The sequence below is a fragment of the Emys orbicularis genome, chromosome 3 (genome assembly GCF_028017835.1).
Source record: "Emys orbicularis isolate rEmyOrb1 chromosome 3, rEmyOrb1.hap1, whole genome shotgun sequence".
Lineage (NCBI taxonomy): Eukaryota > Metazoa > Chordata > Testudines > Emydidae > Emys > Emys orbicularis.
In genome coordinates, this window is record NC_088685.1 from 198,100,798 (window position 1) to 198,117,923 (window position 17,126).

Below are 17,126 nucleotides of genomic sequence, written 5' to 3' on the forward strand. Positions count from 1 at the left end.
GGAACCACAGAGACGTCACTTCCGTCCTCAGGCCCCCATCACGGAACTCCCAGGAGCCCTCCGTGATGCCTGACCAGGAGGGTGGGCTGAGCCCCGGATGTGACCGTTGGGCCTGCGCACCTGGCATGTGTGTAGTCGTCACAGGCCGCGGCGGTTGGGGCGGCGCCGGCGCGCAGTATGTCGGGCGCGGGGCTGGAGAAGCCGCAGCTGATCACGCACGTGCAGCAGTCGCTGAACTACACCGTGTTCGAGTGCAAATGGGTGCCGTGCAGCGCGCGCCTCCTCTGCCTCGGCAGCGTCCCGCGCGGCACCGGCGTCATCCAGCTCTACGAGCTGCAGAGCGGCCGCCTCAGCCTGCTGCGCGAGGTGAGTGTCCGGCCGCCCCTGGGCGCTGCCGCTCACCCACTGACACCCCCCACCCCACGGGAACCGCTACACCTGTTTCCCTCCCGCCCCGCGTCTGTGTCTCTGTTGCTCTCAGGCCCAGGGCTCTCTTATGGGCCCTTCTTTGTGTCCCCGTCCCCCGCCCCGTGAGCTGCTCTCTGTCCCTGCGGGTGTCCGCAGCCCCCCGGACAATCCTGCGCCTCCTGTACACACGGCCCCTGCTCCGCGAGGCGTGGTTGCTATAGCAACGCTGGGGCACGCGCCAGGCCTGCGTGGAGTCCGCTGCGGAGCACAAGCCTGTAGCGACACCGGCCCGTCAGCCATCCCGGCCCCTTGCCGTGTGGCAGCACAAAACTATCCTCTGACTTTTTAAAATGGCCCCACCATGCTGTCAGCACCGGTGCTCTAGTCTGTAAACGTGGCTACTGCAAAACTGCAGAGAATGGGCCCCACTTTTCTCTCCCCTCCAGACAAACAAAAGATGGAAAAGATCTGGTCAGGCCATTCAGTGCTTCCCCCTGCAGTCATCAATCAGGTACACGAATTTCACTTCAGATGCTACATTTTAATGGCACCTTTTGGGCTTTTCTACACTGGCACTTTACAGCGCTGCAACTTGCTCAGGGGTGTGAAAAAACACCCCCCTGCGCGCTGTAAGGTGCCAGTGTAGACAGTGCACCAGCGCTGGGAGCTGTTCCCCTGGTCGAGGTGGGTTTTTTATAGCGCTGGGAGAGCTCTCTCCTAGTACTCTGCCACGACTACACAGCCACGTTAAAGCGCTGCTGCGGCCAGCACTTTAATGTTGCTAGTGAAGACATATCCTCAGTCTCAAATGACCCCACAGTCATCTGGTAAAACATATGTAGCAGTGAAATGCAGTCACCACTAGAGTGAAGGGCGGCAATCAAATTGCACACAGGATGCTTCTAAATGTGGATGGGGGAGGAAGGAGAATATTGCTAAGGTAAAAAATGTAAACAATAACCTTTCAGGCCAACTTTATGTGTCATAAAAAAGAACATAAACCCAATTAAAAAAAACAAACTTTTAAGGGCATCTTTAAAATGCATCTACTTCCGTGACAGGTATTACATTGATATTTCCTAGAAACTGGTTAGCTTCATTTCTCACTTTGTGCTGCTGCCACAACAGCATACAAGCTATATGCTGCATGCATTGTGGGAGGGTGTGAAGAGATGGTGAAGGAGTGGTTCCACTGAGGCTCTTTTAAAAAAGGTTTAAAATTTTCTTCCAAACAACTTCAATGGCATTTAAATATCCTAGCTGTATTGTATAGAGTTCTTTTCTCCCCTCTCTCCCCCCCCTTAAAAGTAATACATTAGAAATGTGAAAGGAACATTTTAATTTTTCTCCTTATCTTTTAAAAATTAGTCTGACTTCTTGCTGTTTAACCTTCAGTCTGTAACATGCTTTTTTCTTGATTTGAGGCGAAATATTTTTTGTTGTTGTTGTAATTAGAGTAGTACCTTCTTGCTGCATTTGGGGATCTCAAGGATTTTAGCACACACCTTGCAGTAATGCTGGCTGCTAATTTGCTTCCTAAAATCAGCTCAGGTAGCTTTTTCTGCTGTATGTATATATGAATGTGTTATCCAGTGCACTGTTCCTAATCGAGTTTTTACAAATCAGACTGTACTTTATTTGGATTTTAGACCAGGATGTGCTGCCAAAATTTTAACAAGAGCTCATATATTTCCACTTCAGCCATGTCACCTCCATACAAGAAAAAACAATCCATATTCCACCCTTACCCCCGAACTATAATATGCATCCTCCAGCCCAGTACTCTTTGACCTTAAATGCTTCTCACTAACTCACTGAGGTTCCTCTGACTGGGTCCTCTACCTGTCATCTTTTCTGTTAATCAGTTGTGGGGGTGAGGGGGAAATGCCACCTCCCCTCTAAATCAATTTCTCTCCATTACTGTCTCACAACTGTGCACATAGCCAGGCTAATGATTTTGGGAATGTTATTGGGAACACACCCACATTTATCTGCTCCTTGTTAAAAGGGATTGGGGTGACTGGGCACCATTAGGTTTCAACAGCCTCCTGTTATGGAGATGTAGCCTAGTTACACTGTTGCCTGCTCTCATGTTGGGAGGGTGCGATTTAAAGCTCCAGCTCCTGGATTCATGTGATTGTGGGAATCTCATCTTCAATTTAAAAACAAAAAAAAAATTCCTAGCGCTCTGGCTGTGGAGAAAAGTTTGAAAATGTGACCCTGAGTGCTTAAAACCCAGAGGGCAAATAAGAAGAATAAAAATAATTTTTTTTTAAATCTCATCGTTTTGGGAGTCTAATTCATGATTTTTGATCCATTGAGCTTTAATAATCTTTTTGCATCAGTTTATTTTAGTTAGACTTGAAAATGATATCTTTTCAAGTAAAATTCTCAAAACTTACTGTTTGTTTTAAATGAATGCAGAAATTCTCCTTCATAAGGTCCACTGTTTGGCCATATAACTAAGGACTTTCATGAGTCCTCTCCACGTTGAGTGGTTGTAGGTATTCAGTCAGTAGCTACATGTGTACATCATTGATGATACTAGTTATACAAGGTTTCATCAATTTTAGGCACCATGATGGCTTTTTTAGGTGCACAGACTACTACATGGAGCAGCTGTTTTTTAAATTGAAGTAACCTTTGAGGATTTACTAATCTGCAGTACCAATAGTACCTCAGTTGTATAAAGAGAGTTTAAGATCTACAGGGACAATAGTACATAAACTTTCTCAATTTATAGGGTTCTGTAGGGATGCAACATAGAAGGCACACAAACAGTGTTGCTCCAGATTAATAGAAAGAATGGCTTAATTATCTCTTATGTTCATGCTAGCAGATCTCTGAGAAGAGCTAAAATTCCCTCTGCTATATATTTGCAAATCAGTAGAGACAACAGCCTTTGAGTATCATTAGTGAGAGGGGTAGAGGGAAGGAGAATGAGTGATTATTTTGTTAGAAGCTCATTAAAATCAAATCCACACTATGCAGTGATATGAAATTTTAAAATCATAGAATAAACTGAAGTGTGGTATACCTTTGTCAAATAATATTTCATTTGCATTTCATACTAAATATCTTATTGAAAGTTCACTGAAGCCTGCTACTAGTGTGGCTTTCAAGCAGCTGCTTATCCATTGTGTGGTTTTGTTGAGATTTTTTTAATATGCTGACAAAAAATTTACCCTTTTTAGATTGAAAAGGCCAAACCTATTAAATGTGGAACTTTTGGTGCTACATCGCTACAGCAGAGATATCTAGCTACTGGGGACTTTGGTGGAAACCTTAATATATGGTAAGGATACTAGCTCCTCTCAGGATACCCCTTACTGTACATGATATACTTGAACTCACAGTTTGGGCCTATTGTATTTGCCCTATTTTTGTGTGTTTATCTGTTTTATAGTTGTGCCTAGGGACCCCAGTCATGGATCAGATCCCCTTGAGTGCTAGGCACTGCATATACACTCAAACAGAGACAATCTCTGTCTGAAGAGTTTACATTCTAAGTAAAACTATTGAACAAAATTAAGACAAAACACAATATTGTCGATTCATTTAAATCTTCTGTCTCCAGGTAGCAGAAAGCTGTTCCTATTCCTAAAGGTTCCTCTTGTGGAAAAAGAACGGGAGTACTTGTGGCACCTTAGAGACTAACAAATTTATTTGAGCATAAGCTTTTGTGGGCTACAGCCCACTTCATCGGATTCATATAGTGGAAAATACAGTAGGAAGATGTATATATACACAGAGAACATGAAACAATGGATGTTACCATACACACTATAAGGAGAGTGATCAGTTAAGGTGAGCTTTTATCAGCAGGAGAGAAAAAGAAGTGTTTGTAGTGGTAATGAAAATGGCCCATTTCCAGCAATTGACAAGGAGATATGAGGAACTGTAGGGGGGTGGAAAATAAGCATGGGGAAATAGTTTTACTTTGGGCCATTTTCATTACCACTACAAACAGTTCTTTTTCTCTCCTGCTGATAAAAGCTCACCTTAACTGATCACTCTCCTTATAGTGTGTATGGTAACACCCATTGTTTCATGTTCTCTCTGTGTGTGTGTGTGTGTGTGTGTGTGTGTGTGTGTGTGTGTGTGATATATATAGATAGATAGATATAGATATACACACACATCTTCCTACTGTATTTTCCACTACATGCATCCGATGAAGTGGGCTGTAGCCCACGAAAGCTTATGGTCAAATAAATTTGTTAGTCTCTAAGGTGCCACAAGTACTCCTGTTCTTTTTGCGGATACAGATTAACACGGCTGCAACTCTGAAACCTGTCTTGTGGAAAAGAGGCTTTTGGGTAAAAAAAACCAGCCATATATGTTCTAGCAGTTTCTAAAATGAGGTTTATTTTTAACATTCAATTTACAGTTCAGATTATGAATACTTTTTTCTTAATGCTTTGGATATTGTCACCAACAGCCCGATTCAGAGAACATGTTCAGATTAATACAAGTAGGTAAATTTTTTGAAAATATAAAAGGAAACCTTTACAGATTTTCAAAATAGATTTTATTTATCTGATACAATTTATTAGCATTCCACCAAGACACTAGTGACAGATTCCATTTCATTGGAATATTAAGAATGGTATTGATAGAGAGTGACTGTTAGTTTGTATGGTTGTTCTTTAAATGACAAGGAATTGAGGAGAGACAAAGCAGAACTGGAAAATTAGAAGAAAAATAAGAACCTGGGAGGATTCCAAATAGACGACCAGTATTAAAGCACAAATGATGGACTTTCCTTTAAAGATGAAGCGCTTCAGGCAGAGAATTGGTTAAAATGGATCCAAAGGGTCATCTTAAATCCCCACTGAAAACACAATTAGCTACAACATTTTATCCAAGTCCATCCTAATAAACAATATTAAAAGTCTGTAATGTGGGGATTCTAATTTTTTGGAGTTGTCCTAGACTAAAATACTATTCTAAAATTTTTATACCAAATATAAATTTGAGTAGTACGATGTCACGCAACTTGTAGGACAGTGAGGAGTTTAACATAGAAAAATGAATTGAATAGTAAAGCAGATATCCTCAATAGCGTGTTACGTGGCTCTTTGTGTTTGTGGGTGGATCAAGATCTGTATGCACTGTTCCCTTTAACCTGTATTGTTGTAAGCTTCCAGCTGCTTGGCTTCAACATGCTTTTTCATAAATGACATTCAGTACCTAGATGTAGCAAGCAGGGAAATAACCCACTTCCTTCCCTGACGAACCAAGGGTCGCACCCCACCCATGTACTTATTCGCTACACTGATACTGACTTGGACTCTTTAATACATTCCATGGGTGGCGTACCCGAGCCTACTTATCCACTGACGCTTTAAAAACTCCCGCACCCCAATCTGGGTCTATGCTGGTTATATGACATGTATGTATCTCATGATCCTTGTAACAGATACCTATAATCCCTCATAACTCAAGCCTGACCCCAGATGTACAGTACCTTCCCTCTTAACTTGTGTATATTTAATTTTAAACATTAATAAAAAATTTAAATCTGTTCTCTCAAAGAAATTTCTCTAGCCAGCTTTAGTTGCATTCTGATCCCTAATTGAGGGAAATTATTTTCTTGCTCATTCTGACCAGTGATTTGTGCAATACTGACTGAGACTAGCTGATTTTAAATGATTGACTAGTTAAGGCACATAGCTGCCAGGGCAGATTCATTTGCATGGTAAGAGTGAATAGTCAGATGACTATTAGAGATCCATACATTTTTTTTTTGAGGTAATAGAGCAATTCTGAACAGCCTCAAAAGTAGATTAAATCATACATATGAGTGGGGAAACAGTTTCACCCTTTTCCATTTTAGACATTTCTAGAAGAAAGCCTCATGGTTGTAACTTTGCAGTTTTGTTCTCAGCGCAAGTCTGAGCCATCATGTTGCATTTGTAGCCTACATTCGGATACAGCAGTCCCTCCCTTTTGTACAGTAAAGTAGAGCACCATGGAACACGTATACAGTATACTGTCTGTTCTTTTCTGTTGTCTAGGAACTTGGAAGCTCCAGAGATTCCAGTATACTCTGTGAAGGGCCATAAAGAAATCATAAATAGTATAGATGGTGTAGGTGGCTTAGGGATTGGAGAAGGAGCACCAGAAATTGTGACTGGGAGCCGAGATGGTGAGTTAGCAAGCCTTAAAGTTTTTAATCTTTGCCAAGAAAATACTATTTAGAAGATTTGATTGGAGTTTATGGGCCCAGTCCGCATTGACTTTACAATAAACTTTAAAAACTGGCCTAATCCTGTTGTGAACTTGGTTATAGCCAAACAAGATAAAATACAGTTTAGCCAGCTCATGTGGGGCCTAGAAGGAATTGGTTAGCAGCAGCTTATCCAGTTGGGAACATCCACTGCCTTAATTTATTTTCTTCCATGTAAATCATAGTGCCACATTACTGGTGCTTTTGAACTAACTCCCCTTCTAGGGTCTGGCTTATCAACATAAATAACAATTCAACTCAAAGCAAGTCTTCTAGCTCACTCTCCAAGACTTCACAGTCCTTTCAAGCCCTCCCTAGATTCAAACAGTTTCTTTTCCCTGATGGTGCAGGGCCAGTGAATGGGCTTCCTCCCACACTCTTCTTGACTGTTACTCCAGATCCAAGGCCTCCAGTCTGGCCTTTCTTATAGACCCTCCTAACTGAGGTTCCCTTGCCCAGCAGGCTTAGCCTCCTCAGGGGTCTCTCTCTTCACTAACTGACTGAGCCATAGGTGTTTCCTATACTATAGCCATGTCAGAGGACTTACTTTAGCTTGGCATGTCCTTCCTACAAGTCCCAGAATGCCACTTCTTAAAGCAGCCAAGGCTGGCTGACTCAAGGTCACAGCTGCCCTTAAAGGGATAGAGGCCCTGTTACACATTGTCATGCCTTTTGGTGTTCATGTATAAGGTGGAATCTTTTAAAGCCATTTGCAACTTTTTTAAGCAGCTGCTGATAGCTATAATGGAGGCAGCTTCTGTATCTACAGGTGGCTCCTGTGACTGCTACTGTTAGCCCTATGATATGTTGAAAATTGCCCAATGAGGACTGAACTTTGTTTCAAACAAAAAAAAAGCATGGTTTTGAAAACCAATGCAATTAAATGTGGGGGTGGGGAGGAGATGGCAGTTTACACTTGAGTGCCAGTGGGAAAGCTGGTTTGCTACTTAAAAGTTTTGTTGATTGCCAGAGTTATTGATTGCTCCAATCCATTACCACACCTTGGCAGTTATTTTTCTTTGCCTAGTGAATTTGGCAGTGCCGAGGTTGGTCTCTTCAACTATGGGAACCCCTGGTTGCCATCAGATAAGGTTACAATTATATTGCAACCAAATCTATGTGCTGTTCGTTCTATTTTGAATCCGACATGGGACAAAGTTTTCACAGTTCACTTAGAGGCTGTAGCAAAAAAACAAAAACAAAAAACAAACATCAACATAATGGAGAGTGGGAGGGAAAGAATATGAAACAAGGTAAATACAAACTATGGCAAATGAGCTGTGGAAACTGTACCACTTCCATGGAGTGATGATAGGGTTAGAAAGAAGGAAGAAAGCTAGAACTTAAAGCAAACTATATACAATTCTGTTTATCAATGTGAATCATACTATTCCTTAGTTGAAATTGGATAGACTGTGTATCAGTGAACTTTTAAAGTATTGAAACAAATCCTTTTCCTCATTTCTGCTCTGTTTTTCTTTCTGTAAATGCAGTCAGCTTTGTTAGAGATCAGACATGCAAATGTTTGTAATGTCTTCCCTAAAGCAAGTTGAAGAGTGGAGAATGCATACAATACGCGACTGTATTAGTAATCTAAAATCCAGTATAATTATTATTACAGGAACCGTGAAAGTGTGGGACCCAAGACAAAAAGATACACCTGTTGCTAATATGGAACCAGTACAAGGCGAGAGCAAGAGAGACTGCTGGACGGTAGCATTTGGTAAATTGATAAGCTTTTCAGTCTGTAACTTGCAAGCAACAAAATATCTATCCATCTGGTCTGCCACTGGAAGCAGCGGGGGCAATAATCAAGACAATCAAAATAAACAAATCATGACTCTTTCTGTTAAACTTTCTGAGGCAAGAAATGTGATAATGTCCAACTTATACTACTTTCTGTACTTTTTAACCCATGCCATTCTTGCAGTGCCTTTTGGTTATGGGAAATGGCCAATTACTGCTTTTCCTTCCTGTCATATGGCTCTTCTGTGTTCAGCTGTGTATGGGGGAAATAAACTGGGATTTACACTGAAGATATTTAGTGCAGCTTTCCCTTTAGTTGTGCACTTTCATTCAGAAATAATCTGATCCTTCTGCCTTTCCTGATGTGAATAGTCTTTACACATGCAAATGGGACTTCAATGGGATAACTTGCATAAGTAAAGACTATATAAGTACCTTAGTACCTCATACAGTAATTAAGTTTTGTATGGAGATCGCCATAGCAGATGCTGCCTTTCACTGCTCTCGTGTTCGTTAGCTTTTGCTTACTACGTAGCTTTGTTATTCATTGCCTTTTTGCAAAAACTTTCCCAAAACCATCAAAGACAAGTCTTGCAACATACTCTGAAAACAATCAGGTTTGGACCTAATTTACAGAAAGACATAAGGCTATTCCACAGACAGTGGCCTCCTGCAGTGAAGGTCTTATCTCTGACTCTGGAAAGGTTAATCCCAGTACTTCTAGCTGCATTGTCCAGGAAGAATTTAGCTGACTCAGTGGATTGAGCGCCTGTCTCTGATGTAGCACAGCTCCAACTTAAGTGCTTTAAATATTAAGAGCAGAGTCTTGAACTGGGAGCTAATGAAGTGAGCAGAGTATCCGTCTGTGTTTTCAGCATTTTTCTTGCTAAGGAGACCAGTTGCTGTGTTCTGTACAAGCTGGTATTTTTGGGTTCCTCCATCATTAGCCAGAGATTCAGTGAGTTAAATTGATCAGCCTAGCGATAAATACTTGGATTACTGCCATTAAATCCATAGTAAAAGCTGTAGTTTTCTGGTAAAATAATGGAAGGCATTGCTTATTACTGTTGCTATCTAAATGTTCAGAATTAGTGATGACTCCACTAAAGTCTTGTCTACATGTACAGTGCTGCTGCGCCTCTGTAACACTTAGTGAAGACACTACCTATGCCGATGGGAGAGCTTCTCCATTTGGTGTAGGTTCTCCACCTCCCCAAGAGTTAGCAGTTATGTTAATGAGAGAAGACCTTCCGTCGATATACAGCTGTCTACATCGGGAGTTAGGTCGATATAACTGCGTCACGCAGGGGTGTGGATTTTCCATACTCTTTAGTGATGTACTTATATTGACAAAAGTTTGTTGTGTAAACCAGGGCTAAGACCCAGAGACTGTGTACTATATATATATATATATATATATATATATATATATATATATATATATATATATATATATATATATATATATATATATATATATATATATGGAGATATACCTATCTCATAGAGCTGGAAGGTCATTGAGTCCAGCCCCCTGCCTTCACTAGCAGGACCAAGTACTGATTTTTGCCCCAGATTCTCTAAGTTGCCCCCTCAAGGATTGAACTCACAACCCTGGGTTTAGCAGGCTAATGCTCAAACCACTGAGCTATCCCTCTCTCCTACTACCTTGACAAGTGATGTGCAGAGCCTTCACTAGCTTCTCATTATTTCCCTTTCCCTTCAGCATTGCTTAAATCTTGCCTGAGTTCAGTCTGAGCCATCTGCTCATCACCCTGCTGCTAATTTCTTTCAGACAGTGATGCATAGGTGGTCGTGTCAGCTGAGAAGGCATTACAGAGCTTGGTGTCATCAATATATTTTTGGCAACAGCTCCCATATCTCTCAGGTCCTTTCCAAGAGTTCTACAGATACTGAAGATGAGGGAGACAGTTTTGATCTCTGTGGAACTCCATATGCGAGGGCTCTTAGAGATGAGCCGCTTTTTGTCATAATTTCTTGGGTCCTGTTTGAGAGAAATGATTCATAATAGTGTTGCATCATCCCCTACAGCTAGGTCTTGTAAGCAGGTCAGTAGTGCTCTATGATGGAATGTGTTGAAGACTGCAAGAGAAGGTCTACTAAAGTTGTCTCTGTGCTGTGCTGTACTGCAAAGTCTGTGTATGGTTCAGAGTATAGTCAGATGCCGCATGCTTTTGGATTACTTATGTGAGTAAGAGTATCAGGATCAGGCACGTCATCTGCTGTTTAGAGAATATTGTATTTTTAAATTGCATTAATTAAATATATTAGAATATTGTCTGAAAATTCGTCATATTATATAGGAGCAGAGAGAAGTTGTCTATAGTTTTCCAGGCACCAACATCTATTTGAACTGATATGCAGAAATTGGTTATTAGACCCAGGAACATATATTGGTAAGAAGACACATCCATTTCTGGAGGAGATGCATACATGTATGAGGTGGTGTATGCAATTTAGGCAGAAATCAGGGGGATGAGCAGTTGGATACTTTTGTTTTAAAGGGTAGAACTAGCTATTTTGAAGACTACTTGAAAATCAGATCCTTCACCTAACACATTAATTACAAACATTCCAATTACTTTTCTGGCACAAATACAGGTTAAAATTGCAGACTTTAGTTCATGACTGTTTTACAGTGTGATGGGGATAATTTTTTATACATCTAAATAGTTGTCTCTTTATTTCCAGGCAATGCCTACAATCAAGAGGAGCGTGTTGTGTGTGCTGGCTATGACAATGGTGACATTAAATTATTTGACCTAAAAACCATGTCATTGCGATGGGAGACCAACATTAAGAATGGGGTAATGTGTCATAAAGGCATGTTTTAATTTATATTTGTTTGTAATGTGGAAGAATTAAAGGGTCACTGTATCTATTTGAAACTTACTCAGATTCTCACCAGGATAAAATCTACGGAGGATTTTTTTCCACTGGGCCAACAAATCCTAGTTCATGGATTCTTAGATTGGGGATCATTCTTTTCTTTATGGCTAGATGGACAGGGCCCTGAAACTCATTTCTTTTGTAACTTGGGCTCACAGCAGGGAAGAGGTTGAGAACCATTGTCCTATTTTGTTTGTTTTCAGAGTATGCTGCAGGTCCTATCAATTTATGCAGGTATTTTGAGAGCATGCTGTTTGAGTGGGTTCAGGTGTTTTTAGATGATCTTGTTGAATCTGGTTATGTCTTAAATCAGTTGCATTCTTATTACCATTGTAAATGTACCTAGAGATTATGATGGCCCATATTTTACAAATCTAAAATAAATGCTTCTTCGGTGATAAGCTGACTTTCAGAATGAATGTGTGTGTGTTTATATTTCCAGGTTTGCAGTGTGGAGTTTGACAGGAAAGATATAAATATGAATAAATTAGTGGCCACATCGCTCGAAGGAAAGTTTCATGTTTTTGATATGAGAACTCAGCATCCAACCAAAGGTTTTGCCTCCATTTCAGAGAAGGTACAGTATAAGGGAAGGCTGTTCTTGTTAAGGAACAAATGTCATACTTACTCTTGCAAAGCTGCTCTGGAAACCTTGCAAGCTTAAAGTTATTACATAGGAGGTGTGAGGATGGGCAGATTGAATGTTCATTGGCAGTCATATGATGGGATGACTTCAGTGGGATTTGTGAGTGCTAGGTACCTGTTAGCCTCTGACCTTAACTTCAGAAAACATGAATCAACCATATGAAAGGTAACATACATCACTTCAAGAGGTGGAAAGTGGGGAAGGTTTTCTGTATGTTGCTGTGTGGGGGACTCAGGCTCAGCTTCTGCTCCTGATCTACTCACTGAGTAGGAGGGAGTGTTGTCATTCAGCAGAATTTCCTTTTGTCCAGTTAAGGCCAGGGTTTTTGTGGGTGGACTTGGCCAGAAGGATGCTCACCACAATATGAGATATTGAGGAGGATGTAAAAGCAGAGAAATGAGATATGTGGAGGATGTCCACTGCTTGTAGGCCAGGGGGACATATGTGAATATTGAGTTCTCGCTAGATGTGATAGCCTATCCTGGAGCACACCACTTATTAGCTATCAGAGATGATGGTCTTTTCCAGTGCTTTAGTGTTCTTATTTATTGGTTTAATAAGTAGATGTGTACCCTGGAAGTTTAATGTAAAAGTGATTGCAATCTAAAGTGATGGGATTTGAATCTTAATTGTATCCCAAGATAAAATGAGTTATTCTGAGTCTAGTGCAATGGTGTTTCTCAGAAAGTTTCATTCTGGGAACCACTAAGGGTCCACGGAAAAACAAGCAGTTTGTGACTGGGGATATAGGGAGTGGAGGTAGGTCCAGAGAGAAGATCTTCTATACAGTGGTCTACAGAATGCAAAAGATGGAGAATCTTTGCCCTAGTGGCCTCTCCCTTCCTCCCCAATATCTCTTACCCACCATATTATTTGGTGCAGGTCCTGTATGAGTAGCAGTCTGACAGAGTAAAATTCACTGGCAAGACCGGGCATTTTAATGATAAATTTACTCATGTGACTGTTTTAAATAAATAATAGGTCAATGTCAATCTATTATCTTTAATTTGCTTCTTTTTGACATCATCGAAGCTTGTAATAGATTAAATGTATTAATAATTTATTTGGTGTTCATGGCAATCAAAACATTAAAATGAAAATCCTATCATAATTTGTGTTAATTCCTTTTGGGACATATGCAGAAACTTGCTTACTAGCAGAGATTTATAATTGAAACCTTTTTTGGTTTGTTCTGCATCTTGCTACATGACCTGCTTACATGATTTAGATTTGAATTTTATATTTACTCATTTTTTCATGGCTTTTGTGATACGTTTGGTAGCAAATTCTGGTAATTGTTGAAAAGAGTCATAGGCTAACGTTAATAATTATCTTTATAATGACTACTTCATATCTGAATATGGAAATCCAGTAGTTACATGATTTTTGTTCCTGATTATGGCCTTGCAAGCACATATGCACATTTAACTTTACTTACCTTACTAGTCATACTGAAGGTGAATACTCCCTTGAAAGCAACTACTAATATGCTTAAAGTTACTGTAATCACTCACAGATATATTTATCAGGGCTTAAGTCCTTACTTACAAGACTAATCTGTAACTAATTTTTGACTAACTCTGGTATTTATTAGGCTCACAAATCCACCATGTGGCAAGTTCGGCACCTGCCACAGAACAGGGATATCTTTATCACTAGTGGAGGAGCTGGGAGCCTTCATCTCTGGAAATAGTAAGTGTTCACTATCCACTCTAAATTAGGTGAAAAAATAACAAAACTACCATGTGTTGTAAAAAGTCTTCCTGGAAAATGAGTATGGGGCCCATGTTCAAACCAAAGATGTATTTAAATTCATTAAATTACAAACAATAGGTAATTTCTCACACCATGGCAGGACTTGATAATAGAGACTGAAAACGTCCCTACTGTAACTTGATTGGCATTGTGGGTTTACAACAAGGATGAATTTGGCCCTTGATCTTTAACCTAATATAATCAAGATCTAAATTATATTGTCAGTTAATGAGATGTTAAATTGAATAATAGATTTCTTAAAATTCTTGTTGTAGCAGGTATGCTGAGAAGTGTATAAAAAGGCTTTGGACTTAAATTATTTAATAACACTTAGCATTTTACGTATTAGAAGCTCTGTGCAAACATAAGTTAGTCATCATAGCAACTCCATGAGGTAAGTTAATATTATCCTTATAGTTATATATAGAAAGCTGAGAGACAGACGTTAAGTCGCTTGCCCAAGGGTAAAAACTAAACAGCTAACAAGTAACAAAGGGTATGTTAGAATTTGGGTGTTTCTGTCTCACTGCTTTATGCTCAGTTCACTAGACAATGCTGCTTTTCACATTTAGGATCTAATCCTGAGAGTCAAGGGGAGTTCATGGAGGATCCCTAGTCAGTTCCTCTGTGCAGAATGAGCTGGATCCAGAGGACTGTACTTGGGGTGTATATTCTCTACATGGCACAGAGCACTGCTCTGCGGTAACACTTCACATGGTAACAAGGAGTGGACAGAGCCAATGGATCCTTCAGTTTCATCCCCTGGCCACCCTCTCTTACTCCTGTGTGTGGACTTTGTAAGCACCAGTGGAGCCTACTTCAGATGGAGTGGCTCCATAGCCTGGAAGTGAGAGATGCCTGGCTTGGTTACTGGCGCTTGGATGTTGGGGGTCTGAATTTGTTCCTTAACGCAGGGTTCAAATGGTGCTGATGGCCTTGTATGGATTCCCTGAACTGAGGTGAATTTTATCATGTAGCATTATATCCCTTATTCACTTAAACTGACTTAGCTGGATTAACTATGATTCCGTATATTTAGCACAGATATTTTCAGTGTCTCTAGGAAACCCGAGACACCTTCTAATTGGACTTGTGAAAAACAAACAAATATGTGCGTTTGTGGGTGGGTATTTCTTGTAGTGTTTGTCTATGATACATATTCTAAAACCATGCTTGTCTGGTTTTATTTCTTTCTTATTGGCAGTGAGTACCCTGCTCAGCGCTCAAAGAAGGATTCTGAAGGAGTTGAGATGGGGGTTGCAGGTTCAGTCAGTCTCTTACAGAATGTGACTTTGTCAACACAGCCCATTTCTAGCCTTGATTGGAGCCCTGACAAAAGGGGTCTGTGTGTCTGCAGTGCTTTTGACCAGACTGTGAGGGTACTGATAGTTACGAAGCTCAGCAAGATTTGACAAAAAACGGATTTTCAGGACGAAAGCGACATAGTTTGAGGGGTGTATATAAAAGAGACTTTGTTATTTATAACTTGAATGTCTCCTTTAACAAAGCTGGTTTAAAGAATTAAAAAACAGATCTTTCTATTGAAAGTTCAGATAAATTGAGTTACAGTTGTTTGACTACATACTATGCTGCTGTTAGTTGGAAAAAGTTGCCTAGGCTTAACTTTTTTACCTTCTAATGTAAATTTACCTTTAAAATAAAATGTGCCTTCTGCTTAGTGTGTTTAAAATATCTGCAAGTTCAGAAATTATTTTAAACTGTATCTTCTCAATGTAAATTGCTTTTTTTCTTCAGTAGCACTAATCTGTTCACTCTTGTTAAATTGTTTGCTTTGTATGTTTTTATCATATATTTTTCCATTCTTAGTTATTAGGGAAACTATCCTATGATCCATCCTAGAAAATACATTGAAGGGACAGTAAATTTCTCTGACCTTACTTGACCATATTTGGCAGTGTGTGTTTGTTAAAGTGACTCAGATTACTTCAATACATTTAAACACTTATTTAAAAACTGAGGATTTTTAAACTGAGGATTTCAGATTTCAAACATGTTTAATGAATGACCCTTTTCATGGAGATGGTATTGTAATTAAGATGTTCAGCAAAATTAGCAGTTTTTGTTATGGATCACTTTATATTCTTCTGTTCATTTTTAACTAATTTGTTACACACTATCCTACAATAAAAATGTGTCGTGTGTTATTGTAATGTGAAGTATATTACCCAAGAAACAGAGATGCGGGGGAAGAATACATTTAATTAGGTTTGCAACAAAGGAAACAGTTTGTAGCAAGAAACTGGATTTGCTGCAGAATGATGTATTTCTTCCTGGTTTCTTCATTTTTGTTGTTTCCACCTTTAAAAGCTTTGTACAGCAGCCAAAATAGTGGGATTTTTGGTCAAATTAACCATAATATCCATCAAATAGAAATCTAGTCAAAATCCAAAAAAAGAATTAAGTAATTTCAAGTACTGTATCTTCTCTGAGTCTCTGCCAATTTTTCCTTATTTTGTAAGTGTTTTTCTCCCCTTTTGTAGTTGTGTGAAAGCATAAAATACTAGGTGAAACTGACTGCAGGGAAAACAGAAACATGAATATACACAATCCAGGCACATTCAGAGTGAAAAAACTGGGCATAAGACCAATATTATGTACTTGTGTGCATGTATAGTAATGTTTTAGATGTTACTAATTACAGCAAGTACAACACTTTCACAGAAGTGGGAGGTGTAGTTGGTGTCCTTCTTGTTAATCTAAACTTTCAAAAAAACAAGATGTTTTGTCAGTGAACTGCTCCCTGTCTTCCAATTACTTGGAAATGTGCAGCAGTAATAAATTTGAGCCACTTGTGATTCCACGTACGTTTGCACTTCTAGTGGATCCCAGCGGTCGCAGCATACTGCGGAAGATGGAGCTGTGTCAGTGTAAATTCTGTAAGATCTAAGGTTCCAATTTACTGTAAAATGAAACCGGAGTCTGGTGACATTTACATTGCAAATTGGTCATAGAAGTTCTAGGCGGAGCTGGTATTGATGCTTATAGTTAAGGTTGCCCAACACTTCCCATTATTAGTCCCTGTTTTCAATTGCTTTTAACTTTGCCAAACTTAAACCATTTGGTCTTTAATTTTCCATGTCGGGTGTTTGCATCAATCTGTTTTGGAAAGCTTCAAGTAAAACTATTAGAGAAAGAGATTAGAGAAAAAAATAACACTTTTTTGCTCATGTTTTAAAAAAAAAAAAAAATCGTACAGCTCTTCTGCTGAGAAGCTAAGCTCCAGAACCTCCTTGCTTTGGAGCAGGGATTTGTACTTTGACAAGGAGGTTGCACTGGTGTCAGGGATGTGCCTTTTGTCACGCTGAGTAGGACTTTCCCTGTATTTGTACCTTTCCTCAATGTGACTGCTTCCTCCTCCTCCTCTTCCATGATGCTTAGATGGCAGGAGGGGGCCATTAAGAACACAGG

At 39.8% G+C, this 17,126-nt stretch overlaps 1 protein-coding gene across 2 annotated transcripts; it reads left to right on the forward strand.

Annotated features, from left to right (window-relative positions):
• Window positions 1–122: 122 nt before the first annotated feature.
• On the forward strand, window positions 123–15,861 carry DNAAF10 (dynein axonemal assembly factor 10). Of its 2 annotated transcripts, XM_065400663.1 has the most exons (8): window positions 144–366; window positions 3,603–3,703; window positions 6,429–6,559; window positions 8,262–8,363; window positions 11,099–11,214; window positions 11,739–11,873; window positions 13,537–13,634; window positions 14,902–15,861. In XM_065400663.1, exons 1-8 carry the CDS (start codon window positions 178–180, stop codon window positions 15,107–15,109), a joined length of 1,080 nt encoding a protein of 359 aa, XP_065256735.1. In that variant the 5' UTR covers window positions 144–177; the 3' UTR covers window positions 15,110–15,861. The 2 variants fall into 2 exon arrangements, with proteins under 2 accessions (XP_065256736.1, XP_065256735.1); XM_065400664.1 differs by lacking the exons at window positions 3,603–3,703; window positions 6,429–6,559 and having other exon boundaries at window positions 123–366.
• Window positions 15,862–17,126: the final 1,265 nt, after the last annotated feature.

What these genes read in the sequence shown, in the direction of transcription:
- DNAAF10 (XM_065400663.1), top strand. Translation starts at nt 178, where the DNA reads ATGTCGGGCGCGGGGCTGGAGAAGCCGCAGCTGATCACGCACGTGCAG. An exon ending in GCCTCAGCCTGCTGCGCGAG is followed by an intron (nt 367 to 3,602) that starts GTGAGTGTCCGG and finishes TACCCTTTTTAG; the next exon opens with ATTGAAAAGGCCAAACCTAT. An exon ending in AGACCAACATTAAGAATGGG is followed by an intron (nt 11,215 to 11,738) that starts GTAATGTGTCAT and finishes TTATATTTCCAG; the next exon opens with GTTTGCAGTGTGGAGTTTGA.